General features: G+C 38.9%; 1 protein-coding gene across 1 annotated transcript in view; it reads right to left on the minus strand.

Moving 5' to 3' along the window:
* The window catches only part of LOC126471930 (kelch-like protein 18), a 168401-nt gene that overhangs the window by 66359 nt on the left and 75302 nt on the right, over window positions 1-26740 (minus strand). The window contains exons 4-7 of the mRNA XM_050099899.1: window positions 7552-7750; window positions 7208-7368; window positions 2419-2555; window positions 1753-1975 (exon numbers count right to left, since the gene is read on the minus strand). Of these exons, the coding sequence (XP_049955856.1) occupies window positions 1753-1975; window positions 2419-2555; window positions 7208-7368; window positions 7552-7750 (720 nt within the window). The remainder of the gene's footprint in view (window positions 1-1752; window positions 1976-2418; window positions 2556-7207; window positions 7369-7551; window positions 7751-26740) is intronic.

Here is a 26740-nt window from a genome sequence, read left to right on the forward strand (position 1 = left end):
TGATGCAGTCATAGTTTTATGAACGAAGTCATCCACAGACAAAAGATCAAAATATTCAAGTTACGTGGTTGGCTGAGAACTATGAAGAAATATGAATCCCTGTAATCATAGAAAGAGTATAAGACCTTAATTAAGATCACCATCTCCATCTTGATAAACTTTTCAGCTGCATGTAACTGCTTGAAGAAGAGATACTTTCTCACTCTCACTATTAATTTCAGATTCCTTGAGAAATATATCATTGCATAAAGGAAGAGATGCTTTCTAATCTCTCACCATTATGCTCTACAGGGTGGTCAGTAGGTGTGACACCATCTTTCTAAAACAGAAAAAGGTAGATAAACAAATTTAAAGTCAAGTAGTATAAGATGGGAGAGGCAGCAAAGCATCTGAGGTTCTATTATCAAAGTAGCAGCAATTTCGGAAGCTGCGATTTTAGATGGGTCACTTGGTACACCAGATAGAGAATTACACGAGGAAAACAGCAGTCTTTTGTTTGAGCATAGCTTTATTCTTTTTCAAGTTATGACTGATGTTTCTTTCTTACATGTGATGTAAGGCTGACAGCATTAACACAAGCTGAACACACTGAGATCATCCTGATATTTGGAGAGAGGAACACTCATTTTATCATAAGGATTTCAGTCAATGCTACAGACAGACAACAGTGTGGTGGTGAATCTTCTCTCAAAAGTTTCTGAAGCTGGCTCTGTTTCAGGCAAAGTGAAAGCTGGACGATCAGAAACAGCCACGGATGAACCAACATCATCAAGTGTTATAGCATCATTCAGTACGATCCAGAGTCCAGTACTCACTGCATCTCGCAGAAAATTGTTGTCAGCTGTACATCGACACCTACAGATTGTTGATGCTTATGGTCCCATTCCACTACATGTGTTTGTGAAAATCTATTAGGAGTGGGTGAATCAATTATAAATAGCTGTACAACACACTGGACAACACATAGAGTACATACTGTAGCCTTTATGTGCAATTACTAGCATTTGCCTTGTTCGGTACAAAATGTGTCATTATCTGAAAATGAAAGAAGAGACACCAATGTTTACCTCAAGTATTTATCTATTTCTTTGATACATAATGTGGATCCCTTTCCATAGGAAATTATGAGTTCCATCCGAGACGGCAACTTCCAAAATGACTGCCAGTAATATAACTATCTGCAATAATATAGTCACCTCATACTATCTGACTTTAAATTTGTTTAGTCACCTGTGTGCTTGTTTTAGGAGTGTGGTTTTACACCCACTGAAGGACCACTCTGTACTTCAACTTTGCTATATGACTGTCACTTACATTCCTTATGCTTACCACCTTCACTCAAGCAGAAACCATAATAGGAGGACACATGATCACTCACATATGTCTAAGCACGTAGCCTGTTGTTATACATAAAGAGCAACTTGGGCTGTCTATTGGTTAGAGTTTGTGCTACATGACAAAATGGGTCGGATTTTATGCAACATCAGGGCACGTGAAACGTAGTAACACAAACAGCATCTTGGACATCTTGCAGTATAGGAGCCACAGTAACCTATTCGAGAGTGAAAAACCTGGATTTTATTGCATTTCAAGAGCATGTATGTTATCTACAGTCATCACTCCGACATTATTGAACTCGACAGCATCCAGCAATAAATTGTTATGTTGCTTAAATTGCGTTTCCAGAGAAACAAATTTTAACCAATTTTCATACTGTGAAGGTTCATAAAATAATAGTTTATGGTCTCTTACCTTCGTCTGCAGTGCATTGGTGAAACTTTATTCCAGACACGTTTCTGCGGATCAAATACTTCAACAGTGGATAATCGTTCACTGCCATTGTACCCACCAAACGCATAAAGCCTGTTGCGCATCACAGCAACACCCACTCTACTACGCAACATACTCATGGCTTCAGCTAGCTGCCAACGGCCAACAATTGGATCAAATACTTCGACAGTGCTTAGAGAATCCCCTACAACAGAATGCATTTGTTACTTAATTCTAGATTGTACAACTACACATAAAATACTGTACACACACAGACAATGCTATGATAATGACTACGTAGGCTTTCCCGGCGTAATAAGTCTTGAAAGTCTCTTCGGGTTTGCTGCCGGATCCTAAAATCAACTTGAGTCAGCAAACCTGAAGAGACTTTCAATGCTATGATATGTTGATAAGGCACAGTATTTAAACTGTAATACTAATGGCAATCAAAACAGGGACTCAAAGGTAGCACACATTTCCTAAACTGGATCATTTACTGTTAAGTTCTGGTCCTCCTCTCAAATCTGTGAGCTGCCAATACTTTGAGCTAGTGCATTCAAAGTCAGTTTAGTAAGCTTTTCAATGCACAGGTTTCACATCAATGATATGATGACTTTTCAAAAACCCTATACATTCCTGTCAACCTACCTGTTTTTGTTAAACCACCAACAGCAAATATGTGGCCCATAACATAGTTGCAGCAACGTGGCTTTATTCTAAAACTTTGCAGAAGAGATCTCCTCTCAGGCATAAGATGATAATCTCTTGCTTCATCCAGAAGATCACTGTAAGAGTGAGAATAGACACAGACATAAAAAACACAATGAATTTTCTTGACTCTAATTAGTGCACTTAAATTATGCATATAATTATCAATAATGAAATGAGATCAATTGACCCAGGTCATTTTGAGAAGTATCTATCAAATGAAGTAGTAATTAATTACATACATAAAGAAAATTATCATGATAACAAAAGTACAGTTTCACAAAGAAAGAAAAAAGTAAATATTTTCCACAAAGTACCAGCTGTACTAAAAAATGAAAAGTGAAAAAATTCAAGATTTCCCAATCAAAGGTTCCTTTATCTTACAAATGAAAGAAAGAAGGGGGAGGGAGACAGGGAAGTCAGTCAGTCTCCTCCCAAGGTTTGCTAGTTCCTGGTAAGTAGATCTCTATAATAAGTAATTCTCATTGTTGAAAACAGTACACAATAAGGCCAACTTCCTGAAACATTGTCCTTGATGCAAAAAATCTTTGGCACCAGCAGTGATATAATTACGAAAGTACAGGAGGCAGCAAAGGCTCTTCATCCTTAAAGAATGTTAATATTTTATCATGCTTGTCATAACAGTCCATATGATATATGGACAATCAATAAGAATGCAAAGAGACCATATAACGTGATAGCATTTTTACATCTTTTCCGACTTTAAATACTCCTTGCTGAATTGAAATGGAGTTTATGTTCTCAACAATGAAGAAATTATGGAAAGATGCTCAAATCTATATAATGTGTATACAAGTCAGTGACCTGACTGACTGACTCATCACTACCCAGCCCAAACCGCCAAGTATAGAAACTTGATATCTGGGGAGGGTGTTGATCTTATAATGTAAGCGTTACTTCATAAGAGAGTTTTCAAAATTCCACCCCTAAGAGGTGAAAATGGGGATGAAAAGTTTTCTTTTTTAAATATGTCATCATTAAAGCAATTTTGTAGCTAGACCTATGAAAATTGGTAATTGGCTTCTCGGTCATAAATAAAGAAATGTGTGTTTCAGCATTTTTGTGAATTCAACGCCTACGAGGTTAAAGAGAGGTGAAAGTTATTATTGGAAATAAATTATTATGGACGAAGTAATAATATATTTTAAAAACTACATCTAGCAAAATTGGTATTTGACTTCTCTGTTACAAATAAAAAAAAAAAATACGTTTCAGTATTTTTGGAAATTCAACCTCTAAGAGGGTGAAGTAGGGGATGAAATGTTTTATAAAAATATTTCATTTGAAAGCATGTCTAAATCTAAATCTCTGAAAATTGGAAGTTGGCTTCTCAGTTGGAAACAATAAAAAAAACTTATTTCACTCTTTTTGGAAATTCAACCCTTAACATGGTGAAATCGAGAGTTAAATGTTTTATGAAAATATTTCTTTGTGAAAGCATTTTCAAAGCTAAATCTTTGAAAGCTGGTGTTTGGTTTCTCGGTTAGAAATGAAAAAACACAGGTTTCACAGTTTTTGGAAATTCAAGGCCTAAAGGGGGTGGAATATGGTCAAAGTGATTCAATGACTCATCATCAGCCTGGGTCAAACCTCAATGGGGAGAAACATGAAATTCAGAAAGGGCGTCAATCTTATCATTTATGAAGGGACTGTTCATAATCCCACTCCTAAGGGGGTGAAATAGGGAATGAAAGACTTTTCGAAAATATGTCGCTATTAAAGCAATTTTGGAGCCAGAACTACGAAAACTGGTACTTGGCCTTCCAGTGAGAAATAAAAAACGTGTGTTACAAGAATTTATGGAAATTCAGCCATTAAGGGGGTAAATTAATGGGTCAAAGTTTTTTTTGAAAATAAACAATTATTAAAGAAATACTAACACATTTTATAGCTATATATTTGGAAATTGGTATTTAACATCTTGGTTGGAAATAAAAAACAAAAATATGTGTTACAGTATTTTTGAAAATTCACCCTCTAAAGGGGACGAAACAGGGGATGAAAAGTTTTAAGAAATTATTTCATTATAAAAGCACCTGCAATGCTCCACCCACAAAGATCTGTATTTCACTTCTCTGTTAGAAGTTTTTGGAAATTCAACCCCTAATGTGGTGAAATGGGGGATGAAAAATTTTACGAAAATATTTTGTTACACTAAAAAATTTTAAATCTAAATCTATGAAAATAGGTATTTCACTCCTCAGTTAGATATAAAGAAATGAGTGTTAGGACATGAAATTTACTATAGAAATGTCTCCATACGTACCCAAAAGACATGATTAACGGAAACATTGGACTCCAGCTACCAGAATTGCTTTATGGTCAGAAGTACATTAAGGAAAGTCCATGGTTCTATGGCATTAATAGCGTGAAACGTTTAGAGGGTTTTGCAATTTGGGAACAATCCGTGCAGACCATACAGTCTATGCAAGTGAAGCAGTGAGTGTTAAGCTAACTTTACATAAAACATATCTGCACGGATAAAGTAGTAATGAAGCAGATATCCACATTAAGAATTCAAGTTTCCAGCACAATAACTAAATTTATTATAAATCACTGCAGCTCTTTCCTCAGGAATCATTCTAAAATACTAGACATGCTTTTTGAGTAATTAAAAGATCCTGCAAAAACAATTATTTGATACAATGTTGGCCAACAACTGCAAACACCATGTGCGTATACATCAGTGAACACTTGTTCAACACCCAGTCTGTATATTTTTGGTCATCATTAAGTTTAATAGTAACACAGAACAATCAGATCGTAAAACAACCACATAAAATCTGTAATAGCAAAAACTACTCCTAAAATACACAATGGCATAAAAATTGAGTAGGCAGCATATCACATTGATTTCATATGAACATAATCACACAATGGAAAATCTAGGCCAGAATTGTTATATGAAGGTAATGATGATTAACTACAAGCCTGATCCAAGTAACAGTATAAGCAGTAGACCAAGGAGAGAGACATGTACAGCTACATTATCATACTAATCGTATCGTAATTGTGTACATATATGTGCTCTGAAGAAGAATCCAATTTCACAAGCTGAGCAACCACGTCACATTTATTGTTTAGTTAACTATCTGCTGCTTAAAACCCCACAACAGTTAGTGGTTACATTTCCGGACTCCATTCTCTTTATTTCACTCACAATACTGCACTATAATATCAAAGGTAGGCCTACAAAAACTTTCACCATTTGAGTGTCCTAATTTTAAGTATTAAGGGACATTGGACGTGAAATTCGTTGAAATTAGACATTTTCTGTTTTCTACTCCACAATGTACTTTGGACTTTCCTGAAGATTTCGGTATATAATACATTAAAATCAGTCAATTGTGAGACCTTCAAATAATATTTCGAATGTTGATGTGTGACTGTCAAATTTCGTGGCTATACATATACTGCCAAAGTTGAGCAGTCATATCTTGGGAACTACACACTCCAGAAAGCTGTGAACTGCTTTGTTTTGTGCCTACTGCTACGTCTCAGAAGTTGGCATTACAAATAAACAAATCAGTCATTTGTTTCTGATACCGGTTTTCGCTGAAAGCAGTATGCTAATCAGCTATTTTTGTAGTAAGTTTACTTCTATTGCTTTTTATATGTAAATAAAATGACTTAGCATAAAAATAACTGAGAATTTAGAGACGATGAAAAGAGCTGTGTGGAGCACTTTCTTTCATCGAATACCAGCTGATGAAAAGCCATGTCATGTTTTGTGTCCACCTCCAACAAACACTTGGTGTAAATATAGGCAAACTGGATTTTGTGGCACCCTGCATCAATTTACTCATAAACATTCTCTTCCTTTGGCAGTAATGGAAGCAGTCAAACCTATTTACAGAGATTTGGCAGTTCCTGAGCTACTAAAGAAGTGTTTACATAGGAAGACTCAGAATGTGAGTGAGTCCTTCAATAATGTTGTGTGGCGCCTTGTGTCTAAAAATATATTTGTTCACCTTATGACTCTAAAGTTAGCAGTGTCTGATGTTGTAATAACTTTTAATGGTGGGAACTATGAAAGATTTAAGGTTCTGGAGAAGTTAGGGGTAAGATTTGGACAGAACACAGTTAAAGGACTGCGGGAACTGAATTAGCTTTGTGTACGTGAAGCAGAGTTAGCTGCTCAGCAAGTGATAAAAGAAGCAAGAAAGAAAAGGAGGGGGCAAGCACTGGGCTGTTGTGACACTGAAGGAGACAGACTATGGGCCAGGGCAATTCTAGTGCATAAAAGACACAGAAATGTAGGTCTGTACAAGAATTTGTAATAAAAAAGTTTTGAACCACAATATCTCTGAACTACATTTTTTGCAATAAATGACCCGTTTTCTAAACAAGTACTGATGGTAGAGACATGAAATTTTCACCACCTGCCAAGTGTGAGATTCAATGCACATGGAACTAGAATAATTAAAATATCCTGAGTTGTTTTGTTTTTATGTTCAATTATTTACAAAATTCTGTCAAAAAATTGAGTGTTTGAAAAAAAAGATAACATGCCCCACAATACAATGTTAGTAATAATTCTAGTTCAGTGTATCTACAAAGGTGCATTGAATAATTATGGAAAATTGTAAGTTGGTGTCGTAGAAAGTTTCCAAGATAATGGGTCACAAAATTCGATAATTTAACATTGGCGGCATAGGATATGCAATGTCCCCATTAACGAGTAGTCTAAAAAAAAACTGTCACATACCGACATTCATGAGACGATCTGATTAATTCTTCTGTGGCCACCCGGTCAGCCAAGTAGTGTGGAGGCAAAAGAGGTAAACGAACTTTGGCAAGAAGTTGTGGCAAATTTTTCTTGCGGCCTTCAGGATCTCTCTTAACCCACCTCATAACAGCCTCAAAGACCTGTGGAAACAGGTTGGTGCAAACTGACATTTTAATCTGGGATTCTGCTTTATACATACACACAATATTGAGTGAAACAACAAACAAAATAATAAGTGTTGCATGAACAGCACAAATTCAGAAACATGAATTACAACAAAGATTGAAGCATAACTACAAGGAGACGTGGCAAAAATGATTTACCTGTTCCTCTGAGATAACATGTAGTTCATCTCTTCTAACAATATCAATCAGTTCATTCTGTGATAACGATAGAAATTCATCACACAAAGAAACATCATTGAAATACTGTTGCACATACTTGTCTGCAGCTTCAACAAGTGGCGAGCAGCATAATGTGTCTGCAAATGATCTTATACCAAGAACATTATTTGGATGAAACCTGTCGAAATACAAATCAATAAGCACATTATTGATAAATATCAATTATAGTTATTTGAGAAAATAGCTCTTAACTCTTCATTTCTATCATTTGTACAATCATTGTTCAGTGAGTACTATTTTTACAATCTTGTAGCCTCATCCATATCATCAAAAAAATTCCTCTAAAATTGCATGGTTTCCCAATATTATGTTTGGGACCAATAGGCATTAACTTCTCATGATCAGACTAATGCATTATTTTGATTTTACACATAACAGAAAGTTTGCCCACTATAAACTGTGCATTTATTTTTTTTAGCATATAAATTCTGAGGATCTGACAAGACAGGCTACATCAAAATTAACACAATGTGATTTATCGTTGCTGTTATAACTAAACAAATTCAGTATGGAAAAGTAGACTTTCTCATCCAAAGTATTCAATCAACCCTGGGAAAAATGGAATTGAGAAGGACATGTCACACAAGATAGAACGCCAGTATAAAGGGTGGTGGTGCATAATGTGTACTATTCATTGGATGTCACCTGAGTAACAAATCCAACAGGAACAGTTCAACCCTTCAAATGCTGCCCTATTCGAGTTTTGGCAATGTCATTGTGAAGTGGAAATGTGAAGGAACAATTACAGCTAAACCAAGCCCAGAGAGACCTTATGTTCTAACGGACAAGGTACAATTGAGCATTGCAGAGAGTGGTTGCAAAAAATTGCGAGAAATCAGTGGATGGAATAATAACATGCAAGTTCCAAAGAGATAGCCGCAGTCCAGTTGGTACTTTGACTGTGGGACGAGGGAGAGGTGGGGGGGGGGGGCGGGAGGGGGGGGGGGGGGAGATACAATGGTCAAGCGGCTCCTCAAAAGCCACACATTTTTATAGTCAGTGCAAAGCAACACTTAGGATAGCATAAAGAGTAACGCCACTAGACTCTGGGTGACTGGAAACAAGTGATTTACAGTGATGAATCATGCTATAACCTGTGGCAATCCAATCGAAGGATTTGACAAGAGTCTGGAGAACATTACCTGCCATCATGTGTGGTGCAATTAATGATGTACGGAGGATGCTGTGTTGCGATATGGGGGTGTTTTTTGTTGTCAGGTTGTGGTCCCTTATTTTGCTTACAAATACACTTTTCAATGCAGAAGGATTTGAATACATTTTACAACCTTGTGCAATGCATACAGCAGAGGAACAGTTCAGAGATGATAATTGTTCGTATCAGCATGACTACATCCAGCCATAAAGAAGCATCTGTGAGGCAATGGTTGTGGACAATAACATTCCTGAAATGGACTGGCCAGACCTGACTCCTGACCTGAACCCAATGGAACACCTTTGGGATGAGTTAGAATGATGATTTTGCTCCAGACCCTGGCATCTAACATCAGTACTTTCTCTGGTTTCGGCTCTTAAGAAAGAACAGGCTGTAATTACTCCAGACATCCACACACTTTATTGAAAGAGACCCCAGCAGAGTTAAAGCCATCATAAAGGCAAAATGTGGATACAACTATCATTAACACCTTTTTGGAAACTTTCAATCTGACAATGCATGTGTCTTATACAATGTAAAAAACTTGGTATTACTAAGTCTTAAATTTATTACTGCACTGAGTAGCATTTGTAATGTCACATATAAAGGTCAAACAAAAATTTTCTGTTTGAGAGTGTTGCTGAAGTGTATATGCAACTTAATCCAAGTCCAATTCAGGTATATAAGCCCCGACATGTAAACAAGGGATTAGTGTGCCATTTGTGCCTTTCCGAAATGTGTGCGATAAATGCGGAAAAGTGAACTATGGCGACATAATTACCAAACACATCCAAACAAGACCAACGTGCTGTCATTCTTTTGTTCGCTAACAGAAGACAGACACAGGTAGACCTCCATCAGAGAATGAAGAATCTGCATGATGCAACATGCCTGTTGAAAACCACCATGGTGGAATGGTGCACCAAGTTCTGCGTGCTGCAGCTTCACGATAACGCATGACCCCATATCGCTAACGTCTCAACACAGAAGTTACGTCATCTCAAGTAGGAACACTGGAACAACCGCCCTATAGTCCTGATCTCTCCCCATGTGGTTATCACACCTTCGGTCTCTTAAAATGGGCCTTGAAGGGTTGACAATTCTTGGCGGACGAGAATGTGCAGCAGGCAGTTACGAACTTCTTCACGCCACAGGACACGGTGTTTTACCAAACAGGTATATTCAACCTAGTGTGTCGGCTTAATGATTGCCTCAATACTCACGGCAATTTTGCCTGATTGGTGTACCAATTCTGGACTGTACGGCCCGGGAACAGAAACATTTTGATTGCCCCTTATAACTACCAGAACACAAACATGCACTTATCACCAATGAGAAGAGAAACACCAGTAATATTATAAAAAGAAAATGATAATACTGATTTATTCAGGATCAGAAAGAAAAATCAGCACACAACAAAAATCAAATACTCTTTTTATGGGAGAACATATCCAGGCAACTTTTATCTTGTGTAAATTCTATAGTAGTAGAGATGGAGAAGAAGAAAAGTGGATTTTGACATGAGAGCCTTTTAGCTGATTATCTTAGTCAAAAATTGCTTTGATATTGTTAATGGAATTGTTTTTATAACTTTTGATTGCCAAACAATGGAAAATCCAGGATGGAATGTAACAATGTTATGAAAAGGATAGTTGCTACTCACCATAAAGCAGAGATGCTGAGTCGTAAATAGGCACACCAAAATGACTGTCAGAAAGTGAGATTCAGCCAATGAGGCCTGCTTCAGAAATAGCTGTGTGCCCGTGTGTGTGTGTGTGTGTGTGTGTGTGTGTGTGTGTGTGTGTGTGTGTGTGTGTGTGTGTGGTTTTTTTTTAAAGAGGCCTTGTTGGCCAAAGGCTCACTTTCTGACAGTCTTTTAGTCTTTTTGTTGTGTCTATCTGCGACTCAGCATTTCCGCTATATGGTGAGTAGCAACTACCCATTTGTTTGCCAAAAATATTGGAAAGAACATGATATATGATATTTTGAACATGTTGCTGGCCTCGAATATACACTCCTGGAAATTGAAATAAGAACACCGTGAATTCATTGTCCCAGGAAGGGGAAACTTTATTGACACATTCCTGCGGTCAGATACATCACATGATCACACTGACAGAACTACAGGCACATAGACACAGGCAACAGAGCATGCACAATGTCGGCACTAGTACAGTGCATATCCACCTTTCGCAGCAATGCAGGCTGCTATTCTCCCATGGAGACGATCGTAGAGATGCTGGATGTAGTCCTGTGGAACGGCTTGCCATGCCATTTCCACCTGGCGCCTCAGTTGGACCAGCGTTCGTGCTGGACGTGCAGACCGCGTGAGACGACGCTTCATCCAGTCCCAAACATGCTCAATGGGGGACAGATCCGGAGATCTTGCTGGCCAGGGTAGTTGACTTACACCTTCTAGAGCACGTTGGGTGGCACGGGATACATGCGGACGTGCATTGTCCTGTTGGAACAGCAAGTTCCCTTGCCGGTCTAGGAATGGTAGAACGATGGGTTCGATGACGGTTTGGATGTACCGTGCACTATTCAGTGTCCCCTCGACGATCACCAGTGGTGTACGGCCAGTGTAGGAGTTCGCTCCCCACACCATGATGCCGGGTGTTGGCCCTGTGTGCCTCGGTCGTATGCAGTCCTGATTGTGGCGCTCACCTGCACGGCGCCAAACACGCATACGACCATCATTGGCACCAAGGCAGAAGCGACTCTCATCGCTGAAGACGACACGTCTCCATTCGTCCCTCCATTCACGCCTGTCGCGACACCACTGGAGGCGGGCTGCACGATGTTGGGGCGTGAGCGGAAGACGGCCTAACGGTGTGCGGGACCATAGCCCAGCTTCATGGAGACGGTTGCGAATGGTCCTCGCCGATACCCCAGGAGCAACAGTGTCCCTAATTTGCTGGGAAGTGGCGGTGCGGTCCCCTACGGCACTGCGTAGGATCCTACGGTCTTGGCGTGCATCCGTGCGTCGCTGCGGTCCGGTCCCAGGTCGACGGGCACGTGCACCTTCCGCCGACCACTGGCGACAACATCGATGTACTGTGGAGACCTCACGTCCCACGTGTTGAGCAATTCGGCGGTACGTCCACCCGGCCTCCCGCATGCCCACTATACGCCCTCGCTCAATGTCCGTCAACTGCACATACGGTTCACGTCCACACTGTCGCGGCATGCTACCAGTGTTAAAGACTGCGATGGAGCTCCGTATGCCACGGCAAACTGGCTGACACTGACGGCGGCGGTGCACAAATGCTGCGCAGCTAGCGCCATTCGACGGCCAACACCGCGGTTCCTGGTGTGTCCGCTGTGCCGTGCGTGTGATCATTGCTTGTACAGCCCTCTCGCAGTGTCCGGAGCAAGTATGGTGGGTCTGACACACCGGTGTCAATGTGTTCTTTTTTCCATTTCCAGGAGTGTAGTACTGAAACCACAAAATATATTGATTCTATACCCTTCTAAAAAAAGCACAAGCCAGGATCCACCGTTGTGTAATATTGCGCATCATGTGAAAGAAAGGATGTATTTCACGAACTCAATAATTTGAAAATATTCCTACATCAGAATTGTGTTCATTTTCAGCGTAATTAATTTTTTCCATGGTTTTGAAACGTAAACATGTAACTGGAGAACCCAAAATATCACTCTCATTTGATTTTTATCTATAGTGACTAAAATTCTACAATGGTCAATTGTAAGCTGTCGGTAAGCCTTTACTCTCCACCCACAAATGACTGTCAATGTCTTCATCGAGACCGTTCCTGAAAACTGGTATACCGTGTTCTTTCATGAGATGGAGCCATATAATAGTTTATCAATTAAAACTATACCCATTGTTCTCTCTTCTGTAGCTATTACGTGTCTTTAATAATTTTTCTCTGCTGTGCAATATGTACTAGCTGAAATCCTGTTGCGATGATTCCCTTGCACTTCATCTCTGTTTCCTGTCTTTTATTCATGCCTTGATCAACATGACTAGTAATCAAATATATGTTCAGCTGTGTTTACATTTTCATTTTCCTATATTTTTTAAGTAGTGATCATTGGATCATTGTTTTTCAGTTGCTGGAATCATGTATTCTATTGTACACTGAAGGTAGTTTTAATTAATAAGAGGAACTGTAATTTTTTACTCCTTCACCTAATAACTAAGAATTAAGAACTAAGAATTCAAATTTCCCATTCTTTTTCTATGTGAAGCATGACTCAAGTATTTGTAAGTTATGCTGTGGTAGAAGTTTCTTTATCTTTAAGCCTAAAGTTCTAGTTTGACTGATGGAGTATTTACAACACTACCTGCAGTTTACCAAGTACATGTTGTTATGGTCAGTTACAAGTGTGCAATTCAAACGTGCGTTCTTCAAGATAATGCGTCAATGGTACGTTTCTGAATTTTCAGCTAAGGTGGCAGTTACCTTTTTTTCCCCCCATAAGATTATGCTGACTTATATCATCTTCTACAGATGCTCCAAGCAGTAGTATAACTTAAGTCGAACATTTAAATAATGTGCACAAGAATGAAACTGTTGACAAAACTGGAAACCCAGAAACATACTATAAAGTCAGCCATGCAAAGAAAACTTCAAAAATCATATGTAGTCGATTGCTGATGGAGGAAAAAAATGCACTTTTCATATTCAGAGAAAATTAGAAACTTTTTGAGGAATAACATGTGAAAATGGTGTGAATGCGGATTACTAGGCCGTATCTCACATAGTTATTATTTCTGACATTTTTCTGAGTTGATTTCAATAGATTAGCAATTTATGTTGTGTAACAATTAGTCTTTGACAACATTTACTTCTTATCGGCAAGTGGTCTGTTAATGGTAATGCATGCACTCTCTACAGCATGGTCCAAAATGTAACATGTTTTTATGTGTTAGGTCAGTGTAGCATACTGTAAACAATGTAGCCACAGTAAGTTCTTCATGTTCCATAGTAAACTTAAGTTCTTTGAGGAGAGAGTGAAATGTTTTGATTAGTTTCTCCAATTTACAGCATTTCTGCTAAGAACAATAACAACAAAACATAGTCACATATTTTCTAAATGTGGATCTTTTCAGCAAGTCCACTTTTATACCGAAAAAGAATCACCCCTTAATATCTAGGTCTACTGTATTGGCCCAAATATGAGCTGGACCCTTAATTTTGAGGATGAGGTAGAAAGAAACTCAGTGGAGAATAATTTGTCCCATCACTCATTTACAAAAATTGCACACAATATGGTCACTCTTAATCAGTTTTTTTTTTTTATGTGGTAACGCAGATAAATTACAAAGAGATACTTGCACTGTTTTAGAAGATGTTACTGAATTTCTCTCATCACTGCCACTCTCCTGGCAAACTAAACTGTCACCACTACCAACCAGGGGATTGGACATTCGGCACTTCTTGAATCCTCTGATGACAGAATCTGGTGATATTGTGCACCTGGTAAGAATCCACTCACACATGAGGCTAACTAATGGCTTTTAACCCCGTAACATACTGAAATGTATTTGCAGCTGTATAATGGAATGATGAAAATGAGAATTTGTGCCAGACCAGGATTCCAACCCAGATTTCCTACATACTGCAAGTGGTCACTTTACCATTTGGCTCGCCAAGCACAACTCATTAGCCAGACCCAAACTTCCAAATGTCATCAACTATGTGTATACAACCTGTACTCATACATCCATTATGTATATTCCGGTACAAGGAAGACATTTTACTTGAAAGTTGCTCACCCAGTGTTGGCAGTTAAGTACAACATTGTAGTGCCTGTGTTATTCGGAATTATGATGCAATGTATTTTCGGATATGCATGTCCAAAGGAACAGGCACTGCGACGACTGCAGCCGCTGTGAAACTTATTTGCAGTTGTCAATATGGACAATCATCAGCTGTACAACTGAATGACGAGAACGAAAATTTGTGCCAGACCACATGTCTGTCCGAAGGTACACTGCATGTAATTCCGAATAACACAGGAACTGCAGTATCATATTTATGCGCTGACACCGGGCAAGTGACTTTCAAGTAAAATGCCACCCCCATACAGGAATATACATAACTGATGCACAAGTAGAGGATGTATACACATGATTGACGACATGTGGAAATTTGAGTCCATGAGTCATGCTTGGATAGCCAAACTCTTGATAAGTGGGAAATCTGGGTTCAAGTCCTTACCCAGCACAAAATTTCATTGTCATCTTTCCATTATACAGCTGCAACTGCAAATATATTATGAAATCATAATGGTTGTAGTCACCACACTCCAAACAACACAGGCACTTACATATCTCCTAACACAGGCACTTACATATCTCCTTAGTGTGTGTGTGTGTGTGTGTGTGTGTGTGTGTGTGTGTATGCGCGCGTCTATATATATTAATGACACATACCTTCTAAAGCCTAAGTATATTCATGCCTGGACTTTGACTTAAGTACCCCAAAAATTAATTTTTTAGTTTCTGTGTAGATTTGAAGTTGAACCATGTATTTCACAATGGTTTCCTGTGAGTGGAAAACTTGAAGCTGGCTGGAACACAGCACTTGTCAGTCACATGATGAGTTGTCGTCACTTTCCAGTCTATGATAAAGTAACATCACATTCTTCTTCACTTTCTCAGGCACTAAATTCAATGTCAAAATTACGATCAGGACAGTCATCCATTCCCAGAAACATTACCTAGGCCGTAATGTAGGACAGAGGCAAAAAGTGCACATTTTACTACTGCGTATCTGCAGCTGAACGCAGTAAAGGCAAAAACTACAGGCAACTGCCTCAACCAAAATGCGACAGCAAATGTACAACTGGATGCTCTCTAGTGATTGAAAATTTAACTATCCATGCTGAAACAAATTTAAACAAGGTTTTACTTTTGCAACGTCTGTTCTTCAGTTTCCTGAGTATACTTAGGATTTTAAGTTTCCGTCAAAATAATAAGAACTAGCTAACTCAAAACTTTATGTTAAGGTGCTAATCTTGCCAAATGGAGTGATTGCATGCCCTTTCTAAAAACCCACCAGAATAGTGTTTTCGAAGATGGTCTTTAAATGGCTTGTTTACCACAACAAAAAGCCCCTGAAGCTATGCCTTCAGGCATAACGACTAGGATAACTTCAATGTAGCAACTGTACTCTTCACTTCAGATGGACTAGAACTGCTCTCTTAATGAGGGGGGCACCAGGTCTGATTCCAAGCAACACTTAGTAGCTGTTCTCATCTAACCTTTTGCTTTGTAACAATCACGGACCACTCAGTGAAAATTTCTTTGAGAAAAGTTTCACATTCCAGAAAAATATGGGTGAAGGGAGAAGGGAGAGGAAACTTTTCTCCCTCAATTGCAACTGCTAAGAGCAGAGTAATTCTTTATTTTTTTGTTTCCATTTGTTCTTAATGTTACTTTTTGCCCCTTTATGGCCTACTGTTTTATTACTAGGCATGTCCCGAAAGGCAGGCATTTCATCAGCATTACCAAATTGATATAGAGGGTAAGAGTGTCACTGCCGCATATGGACTGTGTGCCTCTGGAGTTTCTCAGTAAAACCTCCGGGTAGTCTCTGTGGTAGTGAAGTACATAGTCAGATAGAGGTGGCACTTCTGCATTTAAACCAGCAGCACAAACCAATATTTCCACGGAATTCTGTCTCTGTATGTTTAACAATGGAATCTCCAAGTTGGAATATCAACAATATAAGGAAAAGGTAGATTGCTACGCTGTTAAGGTGACACATTAAGTTGCAAACAGGCACAATGAAAAGACACACATAAGCTTTTGGCAAAAGCCTTTGTCAGAAAAGGAAACACACACACATTCATATTTATTCATACAAGCAAGTACACTTCCTGCACACATGACCACCATATCCAGCAGTTCGGACCGGAATGCCCATTCTGATCCGAGCTGCCAGAAATGGCTGTCGCATGTGTGTGTGTGTGTGTGTGTGTGTGTGTGTGTGTGTTTTGCTTTTCTGATTAAGGCTTTAGGTGAAAGCTAATGTGTAAATGTCTTTATATTGTGCTTGACTGCAACTTGACGTGTCATCTTTAAAGTAAGTAGCACACTATCTTTTCCTTATATTGTTGCTGTATGTTAATGCATTCACAATTCCAATGACCAAAATTATTATTGGCACTAGTATTCAATATTTTGTTTTATCTTGAACAAAGGAAAGAACCTTAGTTTCAAGTTCAGGATACTTCCCAGGTTTTGGCCATCTGCAGGATTTTCTTGATAAAACAACAGTTTGCAGCTTATTCTGCAAAGCAATCCAGTGCCACACAGACACATTAGACAATCCAATTCATAGTTTTTTCCAGCTCCTGTATTATATGTGCTCATCACATAATAGCTGAGGGGTTTGAAATCTGCATTATAACTGTGCTGAATTCTGAAGTTTGTTGTAATTTCCTTTCATCATTATTATTCACTGGTAAAGACTAATTTTACTCTTTAGTTGGAGGAATACTGTACCCATCTTGTTTTGTAAAATACTGGAGCTGTAAGCATGATAATGGTCACTACCTAAATTAAACAACAACTTAAGACAGTTACTCTGTTCCTCAATACAAAGCAATTTCAAAACTCTAACCACACTGTAGCTCTAGTCTGAATTAATGAATGAACACTAAAACTGAAGTTTCTACTATGCAGAAAAAAAAATTCAGTATTTTTTTGGTCAGGCAAATAAGTTACATCCTATTTGTGCATGGCAAAATATAAGGAAAAGTGTGGTTTATATTCAGACCAACACAGTTCATTTATCAGTATGCTGAAACAGTGTTACAAAAACATAGGATCTCTCTCAGTTACTAAATTTTCTTGTTAAATGTTAGATTATTATGGGCGAGAATTAATTTTCACATTTTTTTTCCCTCACATTCGCCATTTTTGATGATGTCTCCTGTCTCATCAACAGGTATATTTATAAACAACGGCTTTTCCTCCTCCTGTGTCAGTGACATTTGCCATGACTGTTTCAATGCAGGATTGCGCTTTGCATGTAAATCTGTATTACAAGAAAGAAGACTCTGCATACATCACCCTGCAGAAGTTCCGGGCACCAATGGGGCTTGAAAAAAGGCGTTGGATGGTCCAATAACTGCCGTGGGTCTGGAGAAAATGATTCAGAAATTTGAAAAGATGGGTTCTTTTGGTGTGCAACCCAGTAGAGGGAGGAAAAGAATTGATTCGACATCAGTGGAGGCAGTGGCCACAGCAATGAAGGAGGAGACAAGTGGTGGTGTGCAAGCATGTAGTGCATGGAGAATTTCCTGAACATTGGACATACCCATGAGCATGGTCCGTAAAATCCTACGAAGCATCCTTCTTTGCTATCCATTCAAAATTACCCATGTGCACGAGTTCCTTCCTGTTGACCTGCCAGCAAGAGAGACCTTCGCTTTAGAATTTCTTGCTCGCATGGAAGTGGACAACAATTGGCCGTGGAAGATTTTGTGGACAGACGAAGCCCACTTCCATCTGACAGGATAGGTTAATACACAAAACTGTCAAGTATGGACAACGGAAAATCCACATGCAAATCAACCAGCACCACTTCATCCTGAAAAGGTCACTGTGTGTTGCGGGTTAACAGCATCATTTACCATAGAGCCATACTGTTACTTGTACCTTCACCGGTTAAGTGCTGTGAGTGTCTTTTGCGCAACCAAGTCATTCCAGCTCTCCAACAGTGTGGATGGGATCATTCTTCTACAAGATGGCGCACCTCCACACATTGCAAATCCAGCTATGCAGCTGATGAAGCGGCATTCCGGAAACGCTAGAATTATCAGCAGCCATTTCTCTACAGCTTGGCCATCCCGATCACCTGATCTTAATCCGTGTGACTTCTGGCTGTGGGATTATCTGAAAGGTGCTGTGTTCAGAGTTCTGATTGCAAACTTAGCTGCATTGAAGGCACGTATTGCACAACCCATTCTGAACATGACCCCAGAAACACTTCGATCAGTTGTGGAAGATGCTGTTTCTTGATTTCAACCTGTTGCAGGAAACAGTGGACAGCATACTGAACACGTTTTGTGCCAGTCACATGCAAATTAATAATCCGATTTGATTTTGATTTATGATTTTTATGCAGTTTCTGGCCTCAGGACAATTAACAACTGATGATTGATGCTATTTATGAGGTTTTTTGCCACAGGACAATTAAAAACCGATTTTGCCCATCCGACGTGATATGACCTTGCCGTGGTTGATGGGCTTACATAACAACCAGTATCACACCTGTTTACCCATGCATACTGAGTAGTACATATTGTTTAACATCAAATTTACACCTTTGGCACTGTTGTATGATTCATTTGTATTTGACCACTATTAAATTATGATGCTTACAGTGCCATCTATTGCTACATTTTGTAACTATTTATTTTTCTTCTGCCGCCCATTTTCCCCCTTCCCTGATAATATTCTGTTGCAATTTGACATCATTATGACCAGTAGTGTTATTTCTACAGTGGTTTGAAAGTTTAACTTTAATTATAATCACTTCGTATATTGTTGCAAAATAAGGAATTTTTCTGAGAGATTACAAACTATGTGCCAGACTAGGACACAGCCACTCATTATGGAATGGTCCTAGGCAGTTGTTAAGACAGTCTCTTTCATATCCCTATAGTCAGGATTGATTGTACAGCGAGAAGAACCTTAGATGAGTTTAGAAAGAGAATTAGAGAAAGAAATTCCTTATACGTCTGATTAGCTACTATAGAAAGTTCAAGTCTCGGTCCGGCACACAGTTTTAATCTATCAGAAAGTTTCATATCAGAGCACACTCCGCTGCACAGTGAAAATCTCATTCTGGAAACATACCCTAGGCTGTGGCTAAGCCACGTCTATGCAATATCCTTTCTTCCCGGAATGCTAGTTCTGCAAGGTTTGCAGAAGAGCTTCTGTGAAGTTTGGAAGGTAGGAGACGAGGTACTGGCAGAATTGAGGCTGTGAGGATGGGTCGTGAGTCGTGCTTGGGTAGCTCAGTTAGTAGAGCACTTGCCAGTGAAAGGCAAAGGTCCTGAGTTCGAGTCTTGGTTCGGGACACAGTTTTAATCTTTCAGGAAGTTTGATAGAAAGTTACTTGAAAGTAAATATTTTGGTTCATGCATGTATTTACTGCGGCTTAGCAAATGAAAATATACCCTACTCAATTTAATTTTTTGTTTTATTTGCTAAAGTAGGTGTATCACTTTTAATTTTCCTCTTAATTGTCAATACAGACAGGAATGTGGAAATTGGAGGAAGTAAATTAGGCAAACAGCACAGTAATGGGGAGAGGGATGTTGCAAAGAGATGCTTTTCCTCATGCATAGTAGCAGCAATATGCAGGTCATCTGTAGCTATTACAAAGTGGAGTAACCAACAGTTCAGATTCCAGAGTTGCTGTCACTCATTAACAGTAACAGCATGCATTTCCGATAATTGTTTTGCGCGGTTAGTGAAGCAGTCTGCAAAGAGGAGAGCATGTTGGTTCTGTTGACAACAAGCAGGCTGAAATGTTTTGATTCAATTAATTTAGAGACTGAAATCAGCAACTACATGGATGTTACAGTATAACTGATCAATGCTGATAAACCACAGGTTTAAAAAGTGAGAACAAGCAAACAATGGAAAAGCCAGGATGGTATAACAACATGAAAAGGAAGGAGCACTACTCAGAACATGGAGGAGGTACTGTACAGCAGATGGGCACACTGACTATTGAGTGTTAAACATCATTTAACTATCGAACTAAATCCTTCATCAGATATGGACAAAACACACACATTTCATATTGGCACTGTTGTCTCAGGCACTAAGGCCTTAGCAAACTGAGACGACCAGTGCCATCTCTGGATGCTAAAGCTTTAGTGCCCAAAGATGACAGAACCCATATGAGTGTTTAATGCTTGATTACATTACTGACAAACAGTCATTATAGAATGAAATTTTCAGTCTGGGGTTGAGTGTGTGCTGATATTAAACTTTCTGGCTGATTAAAACTGTGTGCCAGACCGATACTCGAAATCAGGACCTTTGCCTTTTGCGGGCAAGTGCTCTATTGACTAAGCTACCCAAGCACGACTCACGACCCATTCTTAACGCTTTGCGTCCACCAGTACCCCAGAAGCTCTGCTGTGAACCTTGCAAGTCTAGAACTCCTGGAAGAAAGGATATTGCAGAAACATGGCTTAGCGACATCCTGGGGGATGTTTCCAGAATATTTCCACTCTGCAGTTGAGTGTGTGCTGAATGAAACTTCCTGGCAGATTAAAACTGTGTGCCGGGCTGAGAATCGAATTAGGTACTTTTGCCTTTCGCAGGCAAGTGTTCTACTGACTCATGACCCATACTTAGTTCTCACTCTGTAACATTACGAGTCAAGACAGCTGTAATGGAACTTGAATAGCGTAAAGTTATCGTTAAAAACGCACGCCGCGCGATTTGTTATGATTTGGTCGGTCATAATAGTAGTAACATGCTTTTGAATACAATTAAAATATAACGGCGATACCTGTTTAGCGTTATTGGAAATAATATGTAATAAATTAATGAGTAAGGTAGCCGATCCTATAAGAAGAGGTAAAATTGGGCATATTAAGGTGTTTTGCTTTATATCGACTAAGCCGATGATACGGCGTCTTTTTTTTCTGTTTACTCTTAGAAGAAATAAAAGAAAACAAGTAACGAAGTGCTAATTGTGCGTTGTGAAAAATATAGGGGCGAATTTTAAATAGCTACAGTGTATAATCAGATTAACAAATGGACATTCAGTTACGCGAAATAGCCGACAGTGAAGTGTGGTCATTAAATTGAGTACACCTACAGGGCGGTCAATTCCAGGATAAGTCTATTCGCGTCTCACGAGGCACGCGGTATTGAGACCGTTTTTTTTTTTATTATATCACGGAGAGCGGGCTTCAATTTATAAAAAGGAGAAAAGCTGTATCATTATCATTGACTGTTGGTGTTAAGCAACCAAAACTGTTCATCAAAGGGTTTCGGTGAATGTTGGAAGCATATCAGTCAATTTTTAGTAAACGTCTGGGTATAATAAAAGACTTTGAATACCATATAAAGACGTATGCACATAAACCCTTTTGTCGTACTTCCTATTCTATCCCATGGACAAAGAAAGAAGTAGTCAGAAAGGAAATCAATAAAATGTTAGAATGGGGTATTATTGAGCCCTCAGATTCTGAATATTGTAACCCTCTTGTGGCGGTAATTAAACCCAATGGTGACATCAGATTGGTGTTGGATGCCAGAGAGATCAATAAGATCATTATACCTGTACAAACGCGACCGGAGGACCTAGAAGAGTTAGTACAAAAGTTTTATGGTGCCCGCTTCTTAACTTCTTTGGATATGTGTAGTTCATATTGGCAAACTAGAATATCGAAAGAATCTAGAAAATATACTGCATTCGTTTTTCTGGGTCAAAGTTACCAGTTTACTGTCATGCCATTTGGGTTGAAAATAAGCGGTGGTGTTTTCATATCGGCATTAGATACCGTACTGGGCAGAGACCTTTTGAATGAAGTTACTTTATATGTGGATGATTTGCTAATTGCTTCTGAAACTTGGGAGGAACATTTGGACTTATTAAGAAGAGTTTTTGCGAAATTTTTGGAATACGGAGTTACTATAAATTTGAGCAAATCCAAGTTTGCTCATAACCAATTGAAATTTCTTGGACACATAATCACTCCTGAAGGGATAAAACCAAATCCTAAAAAGATGGATGCGATTAACAGATGTGCTTATCCAAAGAATAGAGCGGAATTAAAGTCATTTATCGGCTTAGTTTCATTTTTTCGACGATTTTTACCCAATCAGTTAGGAAGCCAAGACTGTTTGTTACGGCTGTTAAGAAAAAATGTCATGCGGGAGTGGAATTCCAAATGCACGCAAGCTTTTGATAACATCCGCAATGCTTTGACTAATGCTCCACTGTTACATCATCCGAGACTTGATCAAGATTTTTATATTGCTGCGGATGCTTCTGAAACAGGATTGGGTGCCACTCTTTTCCAGATGGACAATCCAGAAGATATCAGTACCATCAAGATAATTGGGTTTGCCAGCAGAACACTCTCTAGCTGTGAACGTGCATATTGTACTACTGAATTGGAAGTACTGGCCGTGGTCTGGTCACTTAGAAAGTTTCGTTATTTTGTATATGGAAAGAAGATCATTGTATTCTGCGACCACAAAGCTTTATCTTTTATTTTAACAGGAAGGATGTTCCATTCACGTTTAACCCGGTGGGCCTTGCTACTGCAAGAATATGATATTATGCTCAAATACATCAGAAGGAAAGACAACATCATAGCCGATGCTCTTTCAAGATTACCGAAAAGAAAGAATGCTGACGAGTGTGAAGAACGGACTATTGACTTTAAAGTCATGAATTTATCAAGGCAATATTGTGAGAGGCAGATTTCACAGCTATCTCAAAGTCTTCCACAACTGCAAGAAGATGATAAGTTGTGGAAAGCCATTAGGCATGCTGTTGAAAGCAAAACGCTAAGTCACTCTCAAGAACAGTATCAATTAAAATCCGGAATATTGTATCGGAGGAAGGATGAAGAAGATGTTTGGAAAGTTTGTGTTCCAAATAAATATTTAGAATCACTAGTATGGTACACTCACTTGAATTGGGGTCATTTTGGTGCCGCTAAATGTACAGCCAAAATAGCACAATACTGCTATCATCCAAATTTGGGACGTATAGCTACAAATATTATTAAGAAGTGCAAAATATGTCAGAAGGCGAAACCCATAAACTATTGTCAGAAGATAGAATTACATCCTATCATCCCACAACAACCTTTAATGTTGGTGTCATGTGATGTCTGTGGGCCATGTCCCATGACACGTGGACGGATCAAATATGTATTGGCTTTCTATGATCTCTTTTCAAAATATGTGAAATTATACCCTTTGAAAAATCTCCACGTTCGACCCATGTTACGCAAATTTATCAACAACTATATAACTGAGCTTGGCAAACCTATAATGATCTTGACAGACAACGCTGCTTATTATACAAGCAAAGTATGGAGAGACACTATGAAAGAACAAGGAATCCAGCACATTTACATCTCAAGATTTTACCCTTGTGGAAATCCGGTTGAAAGAATCTTCCGAGAGTTGAACTGATTTTTACGGACGTACATACCCAAACAACATTATAAATAGATCGATTGGATTTATGAATTTGAGAAAGTGTATAATGACTTACCACACTTATCGACAGGTTATTCACCTAACCAAATAGTATTTGGTGAAAGTATTGTGCTAGAATGAATGAAGAAATTACCTGCAATAGAACAAAAGATTACCAAGAAAGAAGATGTGGTGAAGAAGGTCTACGAAAACCTGAAGCATCTAGCACAATTGAGAAAAACCCGTTTTGATAAAAATGTGAAGAAAGTAGTCCCATATGATGTAGGGGAAAAAATTTTATTGAGAAATCACCCAAAAGCATCAACCAGGAAAAGACTGAATAAGAAATGGCAATATTTATATACAGGTCCACATAAAATAATGAAAATACCTCATGAAGGGAGCTACCTCCTGGCAGATTGCGATACTGATGTAATTAAAGGCTTGTTCGCTCACATAGACCTGAAGAAGTATTATCAATAATGAGCAAAATATAGATTCAAGAAACACTGAATGATACCAAGACTACACTCAGTGGACTAAATAAAAGCACCAATGGATAAATACGTACTTATACTAACTTACAAAGAAAATTAAAGAATGTACCGACGATTTCCATGAGATACCTTCTTGGTATCAGCAACAATGACGACGCTGAACAGCGAGGATGGATGATTTAAAAGTGGAATTAAGAGGAAAAGAAAAGGACCAAATCCTCTCTGGTCAAACAAGTGGCCTGATAAGGGTTTTGGCCTAGGATGCCAATCGTCGAACCCGGCTGTGATCCCTGCCTTGCACAGTCGGTTGAAGAACTGAGGGCTTCATCCAAGAAAAAAAAATGTGGTGTGAATATGAAGTGATTAGTGCGAAGTGCTTCTAAGACAACCTATAAACAAATGTGGAATTTAGTTAAGGGCATTTTGTCTAGGCCCATTAACTCAACTTAAATATTGTAGAATGTATGTACTGACTTGTTGAGTGAATCTGAGAGTGAGTGTATTCGCCGAAACAAATACCCTCTCCTGTCACAGTACACAAAAAAAAATAAGCCTGTTCTGTCTGGAACCCTCTTCAAGACATCACAGTCTGGGGGGCCATGTAACATTACGAGTCAAGACAGCTGTAACGGAACTTGAATAGCGTAAAGTTATCGTTAAAAACGCACGCCGCGCGATTTGTTATGATTTGGTCGGTCATAATAGTAGTAACATGCTTTTGAATACAATTAAAATATAACGGCGATACCTGTTTAGCGTTATTGGAAATAATATGTAATAAATTAATGAGTAAGGTAGCCGATCCTATAAAAAGAGGTAAAATTGGGCATATTAAGGTGTTTTGCTTTATATCGACTAAGCCGATGATACGGCGTCTTTTTTTTCCGATTACTCTTAGAAGAAAAAAAAGAAAACAAGTAACGAAGTGCTAATTGTGCGTTGTGAAAAATATAGGGGCGAATTTTAAATAGCTACAGTGTATAATCAGATTAACAAATGGACATTCAGTTGCGTGAAATAGCCGACAGTGAAGTGTGGTCATTAAATTGAGTACACCTACAGGGCGGTCAATTCCAGGATAAGTCTATTCGCGTCTCACGAGGCACGCGGTATTGAGACCGTTTTTTTTTTTATTATATCACGGAGAGCGGGCTTCAATTTATAAAAAGGAGAAAAGCTGTATCATTATCATTGACTGTTGGTGTTAAGCAACCAAAACTGTTCATCAAAGGGTTTCGGTGAATGAGTGGTGAATGCGAAATGAAACTGTGAATGAAGTCATGTCAAATAAAGCATAAGAGACAAGACAGTTTGGTCGTATCTGTTATTATTCCATAAACCGTAACATTTATTCTCGTTGTACGAAGCCTTTATAGACGATCGTTATGACAATTTGCTTTGAAGGGATCTCGTTACGAGTTAAGTTTTGGGGACCTGGTCAACAGGGGATAGTTCGTAGATCTTAACTACTGCAGCTATTCTGTAATCAGGTGCTACCATGACCGTTGTGTGTTGTCTATGGCTTAAGGTCATCATATCTCATGCTCTAAGATCGACACGCCTTTCCTCTTGGTATAACGGTCTCTCACGGTAACCACGACAACGCCGACGGCGAAGGAAGATACGGTAGAACTCCACTGTAGAGTAAAATTTCATTCTGGAAACATCCCCAGGCTGTGGCTAAGCCATGTCTCCACAATACCCTTTTTTCCAGGAGTGCTAGTCTTCCAAAGTTCACATGAGAGTTTCTGTGAAGTTTGGAAGGTAGGTGAAGAGGCACTGGCAGAAGTGAAGCTGTGAGTATGGGTCATGAGTCATGCTTGGGTAGATCAGTCAGTAGAGCACATGCCCACGAAAGGCAAAGGTCCCGAGTTCGAGTCTCAATCCAACAGACAGTTTTAATCTGCCAGGAAGTTTCAGTCACTGAAATTAATCATAACCTTCAAGTATCTGGGAGTTTCTGTCTGGAGCTGTTTAAGGCGGAACAACCACATTAATCTATGTAAGGGAGGACCATCACAGGCTCAGGTCTACTGGAAGACTCCTACTTCCGCATTAGAGAATTTGCTTATAGAACCCTCACTTGAACAATTCTTGAGTACAGTATATCAATCTTGGATACTTATCACATAGGATTAACAGAACGGATGAAAAAGATTGAAAGGGAAGCTACACAATTAATCAGAAATCCATTCAGTCAGTGTGACAGAACACAGAAATGCTCAAAAAATTGCGGTAGGAGACGTTACAAGAAATAAGTTACCCAGCATTCAATAAGTAATA

The sequence above is a fragment of the Schistocerca serialis genome, chromosome 1 (genome assembly GCF_023864345.2).
Source record: "Schistocerca serialis cubense isolate TAMUIC-IGC-003099 chromosome 1, iqSchSeri2.2, whole genome shotgun sequence".
NCBI classification, from domain to species: domain Eukaryota; kingdom Metazoa; phylum Arthropoda; class Insecta; order Orthoptera; family Acrididae; genus Schistocerca; species Schistocerca serialis.